General features: G+C 38.1%; 1 protein-coding gene across 6 annotated transcripts in view; it reads right to left on the bottom strand.

The window, feature by feature from the left end:
• Nucleotides 1-2,944: 2,944 nt before the first annotated feature.
• Nucleotides 2,945-20,548, bottom strand: part of col6a3 (collagen, type VI, alpha 3) — a 100,808-nt gene continuing 83,204 nt past the window's right edge. For 2 of the 6 annotated variants that reach the window (XM_077002086.1, XM_077002092.1), the window contains 23 exons: nt 19,082-19,117; nt 18,894-18,956; nt 17,728-17,790; nt 17,290-17,352; nt 17,101-17,163; nt 16,207-16,257; nt 15,985-16,020; nt 14,850-14,912; nt 14,636-14,698; nt 12,752-12,781; nt 12,608-12,653; nt 12,338-12,349; nt 11,758-12,251; nt 11,450-11,552; nt 10,549-11,250; nt 10,340-10,442; nt 10,079-10,131; nt 8,606-8,866; nt 8,038-8,118; nt 6,649-6,834; nt 6,359-6,427; nt 5,217-5,405; nt 2,945-3,852 (listed from right to left, as the gene is read on the bottom strand). In XM_077002086.1, coding sequence (XP_076858201.1) covers nt 3,806-3,852; nt 5,217-5,405; nt 6,359-6,427; nt 6,649-6,834; nt 8,038-8,118; nt 8,606-8,866; nt 10,079-10,131; nt 10,340-10,442; nt 10,549-11,250; nt 11,450-11,552; nt 11,758-12,251; nt 12,338-12,349; nt 12,608-12,653; nt 12,752-12,781; nt 14,636-14,698; nt 14,850-14,912; nt 15,985-16,020; nt 16,207-16,257; nt 17,101-17,163; nt 17,290-17,352; nt 17,728-17,790; nt 18,894-18,956; nt 19,082-19,117 — 2,877 coding nt within the window. In that variant the 3' untranslated portion in view covers nt 2,945-3,805. The remainder of the gene's footprint in view (nt 3,853-5,216; nt 5,406-6,358; nt 6,428-6,648; nt 6,835-8,037; nt 8,119-8,605; nt 8,867-10,078; nt 10,132-10,339; nt 10,443-10,548; nt 11,251-11,449; nt 11,553-11,757; nt 12,252-12,337; nt 12,350-12,607; nt 12,654-12,751; nt 12,782-14,635; nt 14,699-14,849; nt 14,913-15,984; nt 16,021-16,206; nt 16,258-17,100; nt 17,164-17,289; nt 17,353-17,727; nt 17,791-18,893; nt 18,957-19,081; nt 19,118-20,548) is intronic. The other 4 variants (XM_077002089.1, XM_077002087.1, XM_077002090.1 and 1 more) reach the window with 4 other exon arrangements.

Genomic DNA, 20,548 nt, shown 5'->3' with positions numbered 1-20,548 from the left:
AGTTCTCCCCGTGCCAAAAAATAACCGAAGTGCTTTAATTCCACCTTGTAAAGGTGTATGAACGCTGCAAACATGACTTTGTTCATTGCGCTGAAGCGCGGCGCGCGCAAAAAAAATTCGAGAGGTGCACGACCTCGTGAAGCGACAGTGCACGAGCGGAGCCACCGCGATTACGTCGTTTTCGGTGCGCGGACCCTCACGCCGGTTGCGACGCTGGAGCTATGTGGAAGAGTGTGCATTAATTGATATTAAAAAAAGAATGTAACTGTTGTTCAGTATAAACACTAATATCTTAATACATTTTAATAAAGTTTGAGAGTTCCTTGTATCATTACATTTCACATTCAAACTACACTTTTTATTGTAACTGAAATGTCCCTACAAGAATCGATATTGAATCGGATCGAATCAAAAATCGATTTGAATTGGGACCTTCTGAATCGAAATGGGAAATCAGTGGTGATACCCACCCCTATAAATCAATATAACACAGAATTTAGAAATAAAAATTTCTGACATTCAAAAACAAAACCAAAAACAAATCAGTGACCAATATAACCACCTTTTTTTTACGATGACACTCAAAAGCCATCCATTGATTGTCAGGTGATCGATCTGTTTACAATCAACATTGTGTGCAGCAGCAACCACAGCCTCCCAGACACTTCAGAGAGGTGTACTGTTTTCCCTCCCTGTAGAGCTTACATTTTATGAGGGACCACATAAAATGGGTACAGATCAGGTGGAAAAGGGGGCCATGTCATTATTTTTTCTACTTTTAGACCTTTATTGGCCAGCCACACTGTGGACTATTTGGATGCATGTGATGGAGCATTGTCCTGCATGAAAATCATGTTTTTCTTGAACGACACCGACTTCTTCCTGTACCACTGCTTGAAGAGGGTGTCTTCTAGAAACTGGCAGTAGGTCTGGGAGTTGAGCTTCACTCCATCTTCAACCCAAAAGGTCCCACAAGTTCATCTTTGTTGATACGATCCCATAGCAGTACCCCACATCCACCTTGCTGGCATCCGAGTCAGAGTGGAGCTCTCTGCCCTTTACTGATACAGCCTCGGGCCCATCCATCTAGCCCATTCAAGAGTCACTCTTATCAGTTCATAAAACATTAGAAAAATCAGTCTTAAGATATTTCTTGGCCCAGTCTTGACATTTTACCTTGTTTCTTCTTCAAAGGTGGTCGTTTTTCAGCCTTCCTTACCTTGGCCATGGCCCTGAGTATCTCACACCTTGTGCTTTTTGATACTCCAGTAACGTTGCAGCTCTGAAATATGGCAAAACTGGTGGCAAATTGTATCTTGGCAGATTCACGGATTGATTTTCCTCATTTCATGGGCAGTTATTTTGTGCCTTTTTAAAAAAAACACGCTTCTTGCGACCCTGTTGGCTATTTGCCATGAAACGCTTGATTGTTCGGTGATCACGCTTCAAAAGTTTGGCAATTTCAAGACTGCTGCATCCCTCTGCAAGACAACTCACAATTTTTGACTTTTCAGGATCTGTCAAACCTCTCTTCTGGCCCATTTTGCCAAAGGAAAAGAAGTTGCCTAATAATTAAGCACACCTTATATAGGGTGTTGATGTCATTAGACCACACCCTTTCTCATTACAGAGATGCACATCACCTGATTTACTTAATTGGTAGTTGGCTTTCAAGCCTATATTCAAGCCTAATTTCAAGACAACAATATCAAAGCATTTCTCTCTTACCTGTAAGTGAAGTTCAGTTTTTCTTTGCAGTAATAAACACTCTCCTGTAGTTCCTTGAGTAGAAAACTTCTTTATCAATGATATACGAAAAAAAAAAAATCTTTATGTGGTACTATAATAATAGTTCCTCATAGAAGATGGGGAAATAGGTTAAATGGGTTTGGGTTAAATCCCAGTAGTGTTGGTCATTATGGTTAGATCCCAACATTGCTAGGATTATTAGGGTTAAATCCCAACATTGCTAGGATTATTTGGGTTTAATCCAAATAGTGTTAGAATTATTAGATGTGGATTTGTCCTAGATTATTCCCAGAGATGTCATAATATCAAATGACCGATCTCAAAAATGACATTTAAATTTCTTTACTTAAGTCTACTTTAATTACAAAATACTCTCCAATTAAATACAGATTGTAAATGCATGTAAAATAGTATTTTTGGCAGTCATGAACACTGCTCTGGGCACGTGTGCACCACAGCCCCCTAGTAATCACTTGTGTGTGTGTGTGTTATTACTGCAGAGATGGGTAAATGAGGAGGACAAATTTCAATTGGGGTGAAAATCACAATTATCAGATATGGCCCATTTAATTCTTTCATTTGTTATTAGTCAGATTCCACTGCAGTGAACAGTGTGGGACAGTGAACAGTGTAGAACTGTGAACAGTGTGGGACAGTGAACAGTGTGGGACAGTGAACAGTGTGGGACAGTAAACAGTGTGGGACAGTAAACAGTGTGGAACTGAACAGTGTGGGACACAGTAGCAGAGAGGAATGTAGGCTGTGGGTTTGGCTCAGCAGAGGAAGGTCCCAGATTCTCCTCCTCCTCCCCACTGCAATCACAATCTGACCACATCTGGTTACTAGTTATTGTGATTTCAAGGTTTGCACCAGTTCATAACTACGCATGAAGCATAAAACTATAAAATGAAAAAAAAATTTTTTTTTAACCTTTTTCAGACTCAGGGATTTTTCAGGAAAGTTAATTTTACTCCAAATGACTCACGGTGTTCATCTGCTACAGCTCACCTCAACATAAATTGTGGGACACATTTGTTCCACGGTGATTAAACAGAGTAGGCGGTATATGGTAATGGGTAGACTCACTCCGATCCTCTCTTAAGCTATGATGGCTTATGGTTTCCTCAGCCCATACAACCTGAAACATCCACTTTTTCATGTAATTTTGTAGTAAAATAATCAAGACATCTTAGAGCAGTGGTTAATAAAAAGATTTATTTGTGTTTTCTCTATTGAAATACAAAGTTGAAAGATACCCAGTATTCCCACTAAAAAGTCAAGCTTGACAAATACATTCTATCTTTAAACTAAATACATTCTATCTTTCATCTTTGTTCTTTGTCCCAGAGCGTTTTAGCTTCGTGCGAGTGGTTCCAGAGGTGCAGACTTCATTTAAAGGCATGACATCTTGACTTATCTTCAGTGGCAAAGCAGATGACAGTTGTGATTATTTAGAGTTTTTACTCTGCCAGATTCAGAAAAATTTGTAAACATCAGTGTGGATTCTTTAAGTGAAAACATCTTGCCCTTTTATGAGTAGGACTGCGAGTTTAGCATGTGACCAGAGAACCAAAGGGAAAAAAGGAAAAATAATTTTTGCAAATAAGCAGAGGAAATATGAGAGCATTTGAAGTGCCTTTTCAATAATGCCTTTTCTACTGTAGTTACAACCCGGCTTCATAACAGATTTACTGACAGGCTTTTGTCAAGCATTCATGGCTTTTTTCTTTTTATATAAAACAGTAAAAATCTATTTGCCCTGGAATTTTAATACACAATGAATTGTGCTCAATTCATGAAACAAACACGAATAATACACATACACCCACACATACAAAAACAAACAACCTATGTAGCACCAGTACAATAATATCATGCAGCAACAAGTGTGATCTTTTATCCCCTTTTGTGAAAAGTAATGTCAAAGTATTCTCATGGCAGAATCCAGTGCAGGCATCTTGGCGTTGGTGCTTGTTCCTCTGAGTATTAACAGAGGTTGGGTTGGGATAACCCTAACCCTATTAACAGAGGTGCTGTGGATCGTCCTCAGTCTCTCTCAGGTTCTCACTGCAGCAGCAACAGGTGTTCGTTTAATAGGTGCTGCTGAAAAAGCAAACACCACAGAATGTGAAGAGCAAGCACTCCTAAAGTCTGAAAATAGTCATACATGACCTCCATCTGTAGTTGGAACATTGTTGACTTTGGAGAGATGAGACACTTGAAAAACACTGATAGCTACAAATCTAGATCCATGGCAGGTACATTGTGCTTGACTGTGCTGTTTGACTGTGCTGATCATTTATGCTGTTAGAGTTCTATAATGTATGCAGTGAAGTAAAATTTAGTTCACTGATATCATTCTGCTTTATCTACAATATGTTGAAAACATATTGGGAGTTGCAGCCTGACTCATTCTGTTAGAACTTTTAGAACTGTTTTATTCATTCTTTTAGAACTTTAAGAACCTTTTTATTAAATAAAAATAAAATAATATAAATATTACACTACATGGCCCCTCACTACACAGCCTCTGTGGTCACCCACACTGGGATAAGTGGTTACTTATGACCATCTCACCAACTTAAAGGAGAAGACAGAATCCATGAATCATACATTAGCACATATAAGTAAATGACATCATAGTCTCCGAGTACTTCATCCTAAGGACCGATAACATGTCATGGCTGTCCACAGAGATCTGTATAAATCTGCCCAAAGCCTGCATTAAAAGTGTTTGTTTATTTATTTTTTTACTTTTTCCTACAAAGAGCAGCTCTCATGTGGTCAAGAATCAGATTTCTCTGTTGTCCTTAAATGAACCAGCATTTGCTCCAATAGGATCATGCCGCATGTGTGTAGCCATGTTAAAAATAGATTTAGTACAGACACTGATACATTCAGACCACTGGGTGTAAGAACAATGGCAGTTTCATAATGTCCTATAATTGTTAAGAATACCTGTTTCCCACATGTTTACATTAAATATTACATATACATAAATATTACATTAAATATTAAAGTATTTAGTGTTAAATATTAAAGTGAAGCTTTTCAAGGCCAAATTCTCCTGGGTCCTGCAAAACCATCTTAGCAGTTCTTAGTGGCAATGGAGTCTTTGTTGTAAATGAGTCTAAGTGGTGATAGAGCATTGGTTTTGCTTCCCGCTTTGTTTGAACTTTAAAGTTTTGTTTGTTTGTTTATGAACAAAACACTATATTTCTTGTGGTGTAGAATCTGCATCTAAAAGACATTTTAACATGTGGTGTTTTTTATGGTTTTGCCTCTAATTTTTCCCAGTAATATAATGTTCATACTTTTCATGTTCACTAAATTCAAATCTATGTATAGAGAGCATTTTATAAATATATATTTTTTAAACATACATTTTTTTTCTGCATTGCACATTGGCATGTAATTTGTATTGCTCTTTTTGCTAAAAACATAGGTATTCAAGTTCTAAGTCTTACCTCCTTTTCCGCATGCCTTCTCACACAACTCCTGTGTGTCAAAGCGGTTCAGGTTGCCACCACAGCCTCCGTACCAGAAACGTGTGCAACTCTTGCTGGCGAAGTCGTAGTGCCATTTCAAAACAAACTTGGCACAGGTGCCTTCCTCTCTTGGCATTTTACAGATGTCCACCATTGAGAGGATCGCTGCTGTTTGTGAATAGGATAGGAGACATTGTAACACAGAAAAGCCCAGTTCCTTAAAACTGAATTGAAAGAATCATCATGCCTATGACAATCCATCTGCGCTATAATAGGATTTCATACTGCACCTGTTACACACTGAAAGAAATCAACATTGGCTATTAGAAGGGCCTATGTAGACATGAATGGGTTGTGTATGCATTAAGGGGTTCTTTATGCATGAAGGGGCTATTAATGCATTAAGGGGGTTGTTTGAGGCTAGTACATCAAGGCTAATTACTCTGAGAGACTAGCATGTCAGGAGAGTTACTCAGAGAGGTAGTATGTCAGGGCTAGTTACTCAGAGAGGCTAGCACGTCAGGGCAAGTTACTCAGAGAGGCTAGTACGTCAAGGCTCTGGCAAGCTTTTCTCATGCTTTTCAAATGGACTTGAGATTTGTGGGAATTTCCCCTTGAGAAGTATTCCACATATTTTATCACTTGTTTCCACTACAAGACGCTTTGTTTACATTTTTCCCACAGTCATATTTTAAAAAGTGATTAAGAATATAAATAGGAACTGTTGCATTATTGCCAGTTCCTTAAATACATTATCCTAAATGCTGGTAAATTAACGCTATAAATAATTTATGCTACCACATAATGTATCACATAGTGTCATGAAAAATACAACCCTCTAGAAAGTTCCTTCTCTGTTCATGTTATTTTATCACTTGTTCTGTTCCAGTAAGCAGACAAACTAATAACACGGTCTCAGAAAACACTCTACAAAGTATTTACACATTAGCATACTTTGCTATCTAATGTAGTAGTCTTGTGTATAATCATCATTATGTGTGTTGGGTGACAATCCATCCACTAAACAAATGATTTGATCACTGTTACACCAGTTAATCCATCTGTGATATCAGCGAATTGTTGTAGTAACTGCTGCTGTTATGGTTTCCGGATAGACTAACCTGGACCTAAAGCTGGATGGACCTCTGATTGGACGTTGTCTGCACTCTGGTCTGGTTGTGTCTCCAGCACTGTGAGAGTCAGAAAAACATTATCAGCTCCTTTGAAACCTGTTTTGCTTTTTTGATAGAATCATCGGTACCCCTCCCCCCCAGTCCACTGTCAGGTCAGCTGCATCCAAGGAAATGGAACAGAAACTTGACGTTAGTGAGGTAGTGACTTAGTTGCATCTAAAGCATTTGATGTTTTTTTAGGGGGTGGGGGTGGGGTGGAGGGGGTGGGGGTTCCCTACCTGTATTCATGCAGTACTTGAGACACTGTGCCTCTGTCTCAAACCTATTTTCATTGCCTCCACAACCTCCATACCAGAACTGGGTACAGAATCCATTCTTTTTGTCAAAGTACCACTTAGCCTCATATTCTCCGCATGGCAGTCCGCTGTCATAGTCATACGAGCAGGGCTCTGCAAGCTCTTTAACTAGAACATGCAAAAGAAGGAAGTGATGAGTTATGAAGAGGCTGGAAAGAGTTAGTGATATCAGCTGGGTTACAAAAATGAAAATTAATTGGAATATTTAAATATTAGCTGAATGCCTGATTGTTAGCTTGATTAAACATTAGTATTACTTTAAAATACTACATTTTAACAATGGTGTATTTTCAGCCAAACTGTTAGTTATATACTGAAAGAGTAACATATTTCCATTTTTCATGGAGAAACAAACCCTTTAATTCGATGTTTAATGTTTGTATGACTGAATATGAGGCCCTGTCATGTTTTCTAATTGTTAAGTGACAGCATGAAACCAATGACCATGAAAATACAATGGAAAATAGAGTAATGATAAAATATATACTGATGCAACTACCGTCAAGGTGATGAAAGAATACACATTATATCACATTACTCTGTTTACTTCCAGAACCTCACCTAGTTGCCTAATGGTAAAGCAAAAATGTCTCAGTGAAATTTGATCCATTAGGTCAGATGATCTGCAACATACCAATATGAACCTAATCACAATGCCCATGCATTTGTTTTGAGGGTTATTGAGGTGATGTATTTAACCTGTTAAAAAAAAACCTGATAAGGCATTTAGTGCTACAGTTTATTAGTAGATATGAAGTTAGAGCTTTTCCTTGATAGTCCTGTCCAGGTGGGTGAATGGGACCACATGGTAAGTCCACACAAGAGAATAACTGCTCTGAATGATCAAACTGCTCTGGTATGCCTGACGTCTCAGTGGGGAGAACACAGCTGTATATTTTAAGTGGGTCAAAGGTCCTTCAAAACTCTTGCAGGGAAAATCAGCAGAGTTTTACTTCCTGAAGTTCATTTTTAATTAATTAACTTTAAATCACCCCACAACTTACACATTTTAAATAATAATAAAACACTGCAGACATGAATAGTGCAGCGTCTTTTTGTAAAGAATGCATCTTAAAGAGAACAAATATTTTTACACTTAGATTCTGGTCAGACGTTTGGTGCAACAGAATTCCAGTGTAAAATATATGAGGTTGTTTCATGTTGCTCATGATTTATTAAGTTGATGAAGAACAAACCAAATATTTGGGCATGTCAGGCAATTCTAAACCATCCATCCATGTCAGGCCACTGATTAAACAGCACAGGCAAACAGTAGAGGGAGTCCGCCGACCAGAATCTCCAGTTACTCACCAATGTCTGGCTTACTCAGTGGTGCTGTTGATACCACACCTGTTGCTTCTGCCCCAGTAACAAATTTGAATTCTGCTGCTTCTGTTGAAAAAGTCAGATGTCTGATATTATAGTAGATTCACTATCTAAATTTAAGTCTCAGTTGTGTTGTGTATACATACACAATGCAACCAGTGTTATGTGCACATACACAACATCTTCAAAGAATAAAGCAAAGGATGAATTTGCAGTGTTATGTAATAGTTCTCTTATTCACCCACTAATTATTTCAAATCTGACAAAAATATACCAATGTGCTTTGTGCCTTTTCAATCAGAATAACATGACTAACATGATGTCTATTTAAACCAGTTGGCCCCATATGTCAGGTTCTTTTCAGACAGAGATAGCAAAGATAAGGCTCTAACTCATCATTCATCGTTTACATTGTAATATGGTGACAGGGGAAACTCACTTTCCTTTTGAAATACTCTTTAAAAATGTACTAATCAGTTGACTCACTTTACCGTGAGAGGTCCATTCGAAATTCATCATTCTAACCCTTAAATGTTTAAAGTGATTGTCTTACTTGTGGTAATGATGCCTTTGTAGGTTCGGGTGGTCTGTCCTTTATGGTTGTGGCCAGTAACCACTACAAAGTAGGTTTGGGCGGCCTCCAGGTGGTGAAGCATGAGGTGGAGGTCAGTGATGTTCTTCTGGAACACCAAGCTGTGGTCCTGGAGTCGTCTCACAGTTACCTCATAGGTGGCTTTTGGATCATCACTGATCCAGTATAATGTGAACCCACTGGATGTCACATTAACCAGGTGAAGGTCCTCTCCATTTGATTCTGCACATGCATACAACATTTTCAGTTTCTTTTTTCTTGGCCTTCTCACTTGAAACTCCACTGAATCATTTTGAGGCTCTACATGATTTATTCTGATAAATGTATGCTACACTTTTGGTCTTTCTTGTTATTAGAGAGCTTTGTTATGCTTGGAACATTCTGTGATTGGTTAAGGTAGGTTTTCAATTAATTTCTTTTGCCTTAGATTCTGTTAAATTCCAAGCTTCTTGACCTAACCTTGCTACTTGTTAACTGTTGTTGGCTGAGGTTATTTGTAATACTGGTAATGGCATTGATTCCTGTAGTTTAGTAGTAGTCTGGCTTGAATCTTGTATCCTGGCCTACCTATGCTACTATCTAGGATGCTGTGAACAGATTCAAAGCACTTTGTAAGTCGCTCCTCACCAGGAGCAAAAGAAAAGATCACATCTCCCCCTTTGTTCAGCCCCTACACTGGCTACGAGTATACTGCACAATTCACAAGGTTTTAGACAAGGTTTTATTACTGGTCTATAAATCACTTCATGGTGTAGGACCAGTGCATTTATCTGATATGCAGCATAACTATGAGCCAGGCAGAAACTGTAGTTCATTAGGAACTAATCAGCTACTATGCTGTTTGTAAGTGGAACCAGCTGTCAGAAGATATTACACAAGTTCTTGCAATAGACTGTTTAAAGTATGTCTGGGCTTTTGTGTAACGCTAGATATTGCTATTAATACTTTTCATTCTATATCATGGATATAAATATCATAGATACTTTAATTTCTCTCAATTTTAAGGTCTTTATTTTATTTATCATCTTTACATTTCTAATTTAAATTCTTATTTTTCATTTCGATTTCAATTCTAATAAATTAGGTAACATCTTTACTATATTTCCTGGCAAAGCCCTTACCGAGGTGATAGAGCTTGGGTTGTAAAAAGCTTCTTCTATTCTTATGTAAAGCACTTTGAATTACCATTGAGTATGAAAGCTGCTTTAAAAGAAAACTTGCATTGTATTTTTGGTCTTTTCTTAATGTTCTTGTGTTATTAACCCAGTGTGATTCATAAATGCTGTTTTACAGCAGCACATAGAATGTTATTTGACATGTTTTATGCTGATCTATTGTCTAAGGTTACAGTACATACAATTAAATTGTGATATCAAACACATGAAATGTGTTTTATGTAAAAATAATAAAATTCACAAACAGTAACAAACATACCTTTATGTTTTTGCTCAAGAACCTCTTGTTGTCCATTGTGTTTATCTGTCTTCCTATAATAATTAATAGTAATTAATAGCTTTAATAATAATAACAACTGAATATGAAAGACATTAGCCCTTCAGACCCAGATTCTTCTAGTTGGTGAAATGAGAATTACAAGTCATGTTAATAATCCATAACTATTAACCCTAATTTCATATTACAAATCATGTTAATAATCCATAACTATTCAATCTGGATCATTCTCATAGGGCTTACGCATGCACGTGTTGTGATGTGACGAGGGCTTTTCCAGGCTGGTCACTCTGGTACCACTGGCACTTTCTTGATGCTTCAGGGGACATGTAGAAGGCATTCTTTACTACATTTTGAGGGGCACAAAGGAGACAGAAGAATTGAATAGTCATTATATGTTCATACTTATTCTGCATAAATACATATAAGTGTGTTTGGTTGTCGTGACTCACAACTGAAGTACTTGGGTAGAAGCTGAGCAAATATCTGAAGGTGGTCATCATAGAAACCTGAGGGAGTGTCTATGCTCTTGTAGAACACATCTGACGGCTCACTAGCAACTTGAGCTAGAATGCGCACATCCCCAGGAGTGAACAGCTTACCAACTCCTATCACTACGATGAAGTAACCCTTGCATTTGACCTCGATGGCCGCCTTCATCAGCCCCTCCTCATCCTCTTCCACTGACCCAGTCACAAAAAGCACCAGTACTTTCAGGTGGCGGGGCAATGGTGCCTTCTCAAACACATGCTCAACGGTGCTCGTCAGGGCAGCTGTCAGAGCACGGTCACCCTCTAGCTGAGCCAACTTGTCTAAGAGGAAAGTCTGAATGTCACGTGATGACTTATTGTCTGTCAGGCTGAACCCCACGCTGATGGGAATGCCTGTACCATTGTGCAGATATTCGTAGGGTGCGTGCTGGACCAAAGCAACCCTAGCATGATGGGTACTTGTGGATGGTTCTGTTGAAATCTCCAGTTGATTCACCATATAAGCAACATATCGTTTCATCTCAGTGAATACACCAGGCCAGGTGCTTTGGGAGCTGTCCAGGATGAAGGCCATGTCAATGTCCAAGTCAGTGGTGGATGCCCTCCGTTCCCGAATTCTTCGAGGAGGCTCGTAGTCACATATCGAGTCAGGGCTGCAGAAGTCTGCAAAAAATTCCCCAAACGGATTCAGTTTAATCCGTTTCATTACGTATGTCATGCTGCTATAACTGAAAACACTATGAAAATAAATGGCCTTTCTTTCTCATTAGAAAGCTAGAGCTTGTTATGTTTCATGTTATAATGCTTGTTATAATGTTGCATTTGGTTTACATTGTCGAATGAATTATGCATACAGTCTCACCCAGGCAGATGTGGCAGTTCATGATCTTCTTGATAGCTGAGTTGTATTCATTGCTTCCAGGGGAAGGAAGCACTATCACCTGCGCCAGTGAGGTGTTATTGAGCTGAAACACATTCATAACAGAGACTGAACAGAAATATCATTTTCAGTATCTTAATGCAAATACATGCAAAAATCAGAAGTGAACCAGAAATGGAAGTCATTTCAAGCGGTGCTTACTTCAGCATATAATAAAAGCTGTTCATGGTGAACAGGTAAAAACTCTGTATTTAAAGTATTTAAACGTTTATCTCTCTACTGCCCCCTACCTGCAATGCCCTAATAAGCTGACGATCCTCGCGGGCCAGAAGGAAGACTGTTGCAATCCCAGAATCATAGAGGCGCAGCGCTGCACTGGTGAGGTCTGGTGTGATCTTTAAAGGACCACTGACGAAGAACACGGCAACCTTGCGCACCAGGAAGCCGCTGCGCACACGCTTGAAGGTGTTTTGCGCCAAAAAGTTCATTGCTGTTTCCAGGCTGCGCTGTTTGTTTGTTTGGAGCGTCTGCAGGCCCTGCAGGTGTTCCAGCAGTTCTCGCTTTTTCAGGGCATCAGCAAAGCGGATCTCTGTGGTCACCTCGCTGTTGTAGAGTGTCAGGGCCACTCGGGCACCTCGTGGACAGTTGCTTTCCGTGATGGTGATGTCACGTACCACGCGAAGCACAGTGTCCCTCATATTGTTGAAAGCAGCCCGCGTTACACCAGATGATGCATCTAGTGCAAAGGCCAGCTCGGTGGGGTAGAGCGGACACTCCTGAGATCCTGAGGGCAGAAACAACCTTAGTACACCTCACACAAATTCAATAAATCAGTTTCCGTAAGAAATAAATGCAGAACTGTTCACTTACCATAACAGCAAGCTACAAGGGAAAATTATTAAAAAAATTAATGTACAGTCAGATCTGTTTCCTACTATGATAAAGATTATTTAGCCATTTAAACTATGGAATATAAATAAAGCCATTTAAACTGCAAATGTCAGACATGTAAGTAATGGGTTAGGGTTAGTTAGCGCTAGGTTTAGTTAAGGCTGGGGTTAGTTAGGGCTAGGGTTAGGGTTAGGATATGTAGGGAGTGACCCCAGCACACATTTCATTGGACTTTAAATAAACACTTACGACAGTTATCCCTGATTTTCGTGACCAGGTCACATTGTGTTGTGGACTAAAAAGAAAATGTTTTTTAAAGTTTGTACATTGATCTAATTGATTTAACATTCAGCATGTGACAATTCCCACATTGTGGTGAGAGGAGATACATACCACTCCTGGGCCTCTGGGTCCTTTCTGGCCCTATGTGCACAAAAACATTATTTTCTAACAGACACATCTGGACAGAAAACTTCACAACTTCATAGAGTTGTAGCAGTTACACACTGTAGATCACAAAGGTTAGGATCCCTACTAGGGCCGGAGTGGGACACTTTTTCAGCCCGGGAGTTTCATGCCCAAATCCGCCCCAAAAATATTTTTCCCTCCCAATCAGCCCAAACTAGAGACTGACATGAGCCGGCCCATCCGCCACTCCGGCTTTGATCCCTACTACATCTCAGCATTTATATGAAAATATGTGTCAGTTGAAGCATTCTTAGTTTACTACGTGTCAACAATGAGGTATTATACACAGTCTACATGTTCTATATAATTAGATCATCTGTTATGTTACTTGACAGCAGTTTGAGTGTTTTGTACTGATTACTAGTGAGGTTAGGGTTAGGTTTAGATTTAGCCCTAGATTAACTCTAACCCTAGATTAAACACATTATGTATATTTTATGAACATCTGCATGATTTCTATTCCCCAGTTCAATATTGCTTTGAGATTTGCATTTGCATGGGGTATACATGGATATAATTGTACAGATATAATACAGTTATTTAGTGTAAATGACATGAGAATTTCTCTCATGTTGTTTCTCATGTGTTTTCCTTTCTTTTTGTGATTTATGGTTCTTGTTTTATAACCTGTAATCTTTGGTTTGGTTTGTTATTTAGGTACTGTTTAGATGTTCAGAAACTGCTGCAGTCACTGTGTGAGAATATGCCAGATCATTTGAACAGACAAGATGTTGGAATGCAAAATAAATAAGCAAACAAATTTAGCTCTAATCTGGGTTAATCTCTGTGATCTTTAATCCCTCAAATTCACTAAACTCAAAGGTCAAAGACAAATAGAAAACACTAACTGGTTACAGTCATTTAAGACTAAAACAAATAAACAAAAACAAACAAAGAAGATGGAGTAACTACTCATCCCTTGCCATAACACCCCAAACTCTAGCCTTAAGGACCGCAAAGACACCAATAAACACTGACTGGAATGCAACAAGCACGATCGCAGGATTGCCTGATATATAGTCATACATATATTTTACATATTTTGGGAATGATCTAGAGGGAGATGCAAGCTAAAGCTAAAAACCAAACTAGCTAACTGAAGCTTTCTGTAAGGTAAAAACCAAACTAGGTAACTGAAGCTTCCTGTAAGGTAAAAACCAGACTAGCTAGCAAATGTAAGCTGGTAGGTTAGGGTTAAGGTTCACATAAATATTTTTAAATGCACAGACGCTTTGACATTTGTAAGTACATACATTTAGCTTAACGTTTTACAGAAACAGACAGAATGTTTCTGAACTGTGTCTAAGGACTGAAGATAGGAGATTAGACTTATATAATTCCATCCCCAATGAGAGTCAATCTACAGTATAGTATATTTGTTCATCTGCAAAAGAATGTATCTGGTATCAGAGAGTAGTTTGTTTTAGGGTTAGGGCTAACCCTAACTCTAACCCTAACAAAAAATGTGTTTTTTATTAAAAAAATTATTTTTAATTTAAAATTGAAAGTTTGTTTTCAGAGCTATTTTACCCATGAACAAATGCTCCATCGCTAGTTATAGTTAAATTTACATTTAAAGACTTTCATTTTATAACATTTTTAGACAAACAAGTGTGTTCATGGGTTCCACGAGCCTGCTGTGAACACAGAAGTAGGTGTTATGATTGCATTTTTTAAATATAATACTTTGCAACTTATAAACCTACATAACTTAAAAACAAATACATAATGCTTCCAGCTAGCTGATGCCACTGGGAATGGTGTTTCTTACTAATAAGAACATTCACCGATTTCAAGAACATTACTTACATAAGGTCCAGGATAGCCAACTTCTCCCTTCTGTCCAGGATTACCAATACCACCCGAAACACCCTGTAAAACATATGATATATATATATATATATATATATATATATATATATATATATATATATATATATATATATATATATATATATATATATAATGTAATTATCAAACACAAAGCTATGCAGCAGGGATATAAATAAGGCACTAAGCTCACTCTCTGTCCACGGTTCCCCTTTGATCCTGGTCTTCCCTTAGTACCATGGTCACCAGCTGCTCCCTGTGTAAACACAGAAACCACCAAAAGCTCAGAGTTTTGCATTGTTTGTGTGGAAATTCATATATATATATATCAATTTTGGCTGGTTACTTCTAAATAGTAGAACTCTCAATTAAAAAGTAACAATCACACACATTAAAACTCCAGTAACACTGCCATGCCTGAGAGGTGTGGATTGGCTTAACACTTAACAACCATACCATTATTTATTATTATTATTGTTATTATTATTATTATTGTTATTATTGTTATTATTGTTGTTGTTAATAATAATAATAATAATAATAATAATTATTATTATTATTATTATTATTATTATTATTATTATTATTATTATTATTTATTTATTTTATTTATTTATTTTCTATTAGTATCTTTTTGTTCATTTTTTAACTGTGATATTTTTGAATATGTCAGGAACAGCACATGATACCCGTGTGATGCGGTTCACCTGTCGCTCATCGCCCCTCCCCTTTGCTACTATTTAAGCTTCCTCCTCTCTCTTCCGGGTTGCGAAGTATTGTTGCCATGCCACATACCAAGCGTTTTCTCAGTGTTACTGCTCTCCCGTGTACCGACCTCTGCTCTCCTCCTAGACCTCGTCCCCTGCCTAGTCCCTTTGTACCTCCTGGCTTCTGTCTCATCGGCGTGACCCTGGACTGTCCTGACTACGATCACATCACTCCTGCACTACACCCCCTGAACAGAGTTACTCGCCTGTTTGATCACTCCGTAATTGCTGTTTCAATAAAAGCGGCTATTATCCGCACTTGGATCCTTGTCTGCCTGATCAGTACGTTACAGAATATTAGTTTTGTCCATTGTGTCTGGGCCATATCATGCTGTAGTTGACTGTGGGCAATAATTAAGCAATTGGCTAACATTGAAATAATTACTGAATGTGCACTGTCCCTGCAACAAACCACTACCATGCTAATTCTGAGACTGGTTTACCACCGGAATGATAATTGGTAATGTTGTGTGATCAGAAACTGATTATTTATTAAAATGGTAAATAAGGTGAGCAGAATGAATGAATTACAGTGAGAGTATGTTACAGGTTTGACCTTACCTTTGGACCAGAATATCCAGGGAAACCTTCATCACCCTGCAATTGATAGAATTTTATTCATGTGATTCATGTTATTAATTTTTTGTAATTTATATTTGTATATGAATTTCATTAAATACACTTATTTATCAGGCCTTTAACACATTATTATATATTTTGTAGCAACTTTTACATTAATATTGCTTAACTGTACATTACTATTGTAATTAAAAAAGTGTTTACCCTTCTGCCTTTGGGACCAGATACGCCAAATCCATCTCGCCCATCTTCTCCCTATAAAAAATGTTTTCATACACAACATGGCGTATTAATACCTTTTATAATAGACCTATTATAATAGACCTATTGTAACTATTAAATCTAACCAGTAAAAACTGGAGTGCGAGGCTAAGGTCATAAGGGCTGGTGCTACTATGCTAACCCTAACCATAACCCTAACTAAGACTAACCCTAACCATAACACATTTCCTATAGACAACATGACTGGGGTCATACACAGAGAAGCAGAAGCACACAGTGAATAAGTGAATAACAGGAATGCACTATTTATATGTAAGTCATCATGACTGAGAAGAGTCCAGCTGTAAACCCACTGTAAATGAGTCATTAATGGGTAACAGGTGTTAACCCTAACCCACTGTAAATGAGTCATTAATGGGTAACAGGTGCAGGACTGTGGAACATGTCTGGTGTGAGGCTGAGCCAACACCTCAGATATCACACTCAAAATCTTCCACCGGCTTATAGATTCACTGCTCACAAACTTTTTCCAAAAATTATCCCAGAAGTAATTGATCTATATGATCTTTATATAAATACATTTGACTTTAAACCACTGTATATATGTGTGGGCAGGAATGTTTTGAATAAAAAATAAATTGATGCTAGAGATGTGCATGTGTAAGGTCATGGATGTATGAATATGGAGATATAGGGCATGTGTATGGTCACGGATGTATGAATATGGAGATATAGGGCATGTGTGTGGTCAGGGATGTATGAATATGGAGATATAGGGCATGCGTGTGGTCAGGGATGTATGAATATGGAGATATAGGACATGTGTGTGGTCAGGGATGTATGCTTATGGAGATATAGGGTGTGCTGATCTCTTACAGGTTCTCCTCGAGGTCCGGAGGGTCCCACAGCCCCTTTGAGTCCAGGGTCTCCAGGTTCACCCTGTGAATTAATTTAGACAGCATTTCAGAATGTGGAAATTTGAGTACAGGCAAGATAGATGTGTGTATGAATAGGCAGGCATGTACAGTTGATCATTGAATGTTTAATCATCAGAGGTTTTGGTACCTTACGACCAACAGCACCACGTCTGCCTTTCTCTCCAGGTGGTCCTTGGGCTCCTCCGCGACCCTAAATGGAAACCAGAAAAGAGAGAAATTTCTCTTTACATTTTCAAACCTTAACCCGAACCCATTTCCTACATACCCTAACCTTGTGTGTACCCTAATAAATGGAAATAAAGTATCTTGACTTATGAGTGTAGAACAAAGAATAAGTTATTAAGAAACTGGAATTATTTTCTTTTTTACACTTTTCATTACACTGAGTAAATTACATGAAGAACTAGACTACATTTGTAGATAATGTCTGACTACATTAAGTGGCCTTATTAAATAATGCTAGTTATAGATCTAGATCACCACATCATATATTATTTATATATATTTATATTTATTTACATATATAAGAATATTTATATGTATTTATTAGAGATAAAACTCTTACTCGCGGTCCAGGGTTTCCATCGTCTCCCCTGATTCCTGGTGTTCCGATTGGTCCACTAGGGCCCTGCCAAAGTCACAATGGTATCACCAGCATAGTATTTATAATACCAAATGCACTCTCCAAGTACCTCTGTAATGTAGCTGCACTGCTCTACGTACCATGAAGTCATGAGGAGATATGCAAACACTGTTATAAGTGCTACGTGAAGAAGAACTGGTGTAAGTTGGAAAAAACTGTGAAGGTGTTGATTATTCTCTGCTAATCAAAGTATCCATGCCTTACCTTTTAAACAGCTGCACTAAACATAAACAAAACATGCTAGTATGCTTTACTACAGGGGACAATGGTCTGGTCTGGGATGTGGAGCAAGCTCTGTAAAACTCTGTTTTAAACCCCCCTGACACACACTTACACATGATGTTGTTGCGTAAATCTTAATTAAAATATAATTTGAGAGTTCGATTAAGTGAACACATTTGCTCCAGACTCCAGCCATTACATTTTGTACTGCCTCACTTCCTATGCACATGAAACCCTCTATTTATATGAAACCTCCTATTATCATAAAACGTCTATGTGTAAAACATCCTATTATCATAAAACCTATATGCATAAACCTCCTATTACCATAAATCCTCTATGCATAAAACCTCATATTATCATAAATTCTCTATGCATAAAACCTCATATTATCATAAAACCTATATGTGTAAAACCTCCTATTATAAAACATATGCGTAAAACCTCCTATTAAAAAACCTCTATGCGTAAAACCTATTATCATAAAACCCATATGCATAAAACTTCCCATTATTATGAAATCTCAATACGTAAAACCTATTATCAATAAAACATATATGCATAAATCCTCCTTTTATCATAAAACCTATATGTGAAAAAACCTCGTATTTTTTGCACCCACACACACCATACCATGTTAACACATTACACAAAGTATGAAATTACCTGCATTATCATAACTGCATACTGCTTACCATTTAGTGACAATCTTATGATCTACTCACTACTACTACTACTACTAAGTGCAAAACTTATAGCTGCAAGACTAAAGCAACACTTATCTCATTATGATAAAATGATAAAATAAAAACCCTTCATGAATTCATCGTATTGTCATGCGTGGATGGAGACGCTGTGATGAATACCCTAGGGCCTCCAGTTCCAGGTTCTCCTGATAGACCATTTTCTCCAGCCTTTCCAGGTGGGCCCTGGGAGACATCAATGTTGTTTCTTCAGATGACACTTTCTTATACCATCTGCATATTTCATGCACATTGATTTTAAATGTGTAATAATTCACTGATTCAAAACAAAAAGATTCAAGCTCACTCACAGCCTGTCCAGGTGGACCTCTTCTACCATCAGCTCCCTGAGTGAGAGGCCATTATTAATTATAAGAATAAATACCTTTGTTAAACAGTTATATAGCATGCATGCAACCAATATTAAAGAGGTTGAATTTAAAAACAATTAAAAAACTCCAGCAACTGCCACATTTAAACTTTAAATTAAATAACTATATATATTAAATAACTACATGATTGTTTTGTTAAAATGAAGCATTTGTTCCGTCCTGTGTTACATTTACATTTATGGCATTTGGCAGACGCCCTTATCCAGAGCGACTTATATTTTTTTATCTCATTTTTTTTAATACAAGTGAGCAATTGAGGGTTAAGGGCCTTGCTCAGGGGCACCTCAGTAATGACCTCAGGTCTTGGAATCGAACCCACGACCCTCCGGTCACAAGACCAATTCCTTAACCACCAGGCCATGACTGTGTTGCTGCATGTTCACAGTTAAAGTCAGAAATAAAGTTGGAATGTAGGAAAGTAAAACAAATTACATCCAGATTATAAGAGATAATTCAGATTTCTGTACGGTAGAGAAGGGAATATACCTGTCTTACTGTAGAGGAGGGGAGCACTGTGAATATACCTGTCTTACTATAGAGAAGGGGAGCACTGTGACTATACCTGTCTTACTGTAGAGAAGGGGAGCACTGTGAATATACTTGTCTTACTGTAGAGAAAGGGAGCACTGTGAATATACCTGTCTTACTGTAGAGAAGGGTAGCACTGTGAATATACCTGTCTTACTGTAGAGAAGGGGAGCACTATGAATATACCTGTCTTACTGCAGAGAAGGGTAGCACTGTGAATATACCTGTCTTACTGTAGAGAAGGGGAGCACTGTGAATATACCTGTCTTACTGCAGAGAAGGGGAGCACTGTGAATATACCTGTCTTACTGCAGAGAAGGGGAGCACTGTGAATATACCTGTCTTACTGTAGAGAAGGGGAGCACTGTGAATATACTTGTCTTACTGTAGAGAAGGGGAGCACTGTGAATATACCTGTCTTACTGTAGAGAAGGGCAGCACTGTGAATATACCTGTCTTACTGTAGAGAAGGGGAGCACTGTGAATATACTTGTCTTACTGTAGAGAAGGGCAGCACTGTGAATATACCTGTCTTACTGTAGAGAAGGGGAGCACTGTGAATATACCTGTCTTACTGTAGAGAAGGGGAGCACTGTGAATATACCTGTCTTACTGTAGAGAAGGGTAGCACTGTGAATATACCTGTCTTACTGCAGAGAAGGGGAGCACTGGGAATATACCTGTCTTACTGTAGAGAAGGGGAGCACTGTGAATATACCTGTCTTACTGTAGAGAAGGGGAGCACTATGAATATACCTGTCTTACTGTAGAGAAGGGGAGCACTGTGAATATACCTGTCTTACTGTAGAGAAGGGGAGCACTGTGAATATACCTGTCTTACTGTAGAGAAGGGGAGCA

This window comes from Brachyhypopomus gauderio, chromosome 4 (assembly GCF_052324685.1).
Source record: "Brachyhypopomus gauderio isolate BG-103 chromosome 4, BGAUD_0.2, whole genome shotgun sequence".
Taxonomy (NCBI): domain Eukaryota; kingdom Metazoa; phylum Chordata; class Actinopteri; order Gymnotiformes; family Hypopomidae; genus Brachyhypopomus; species Brachyhypopomus gauderio.
This window is presented reverse-complemented; position numbering and strand designations above follow the sequence as displayed.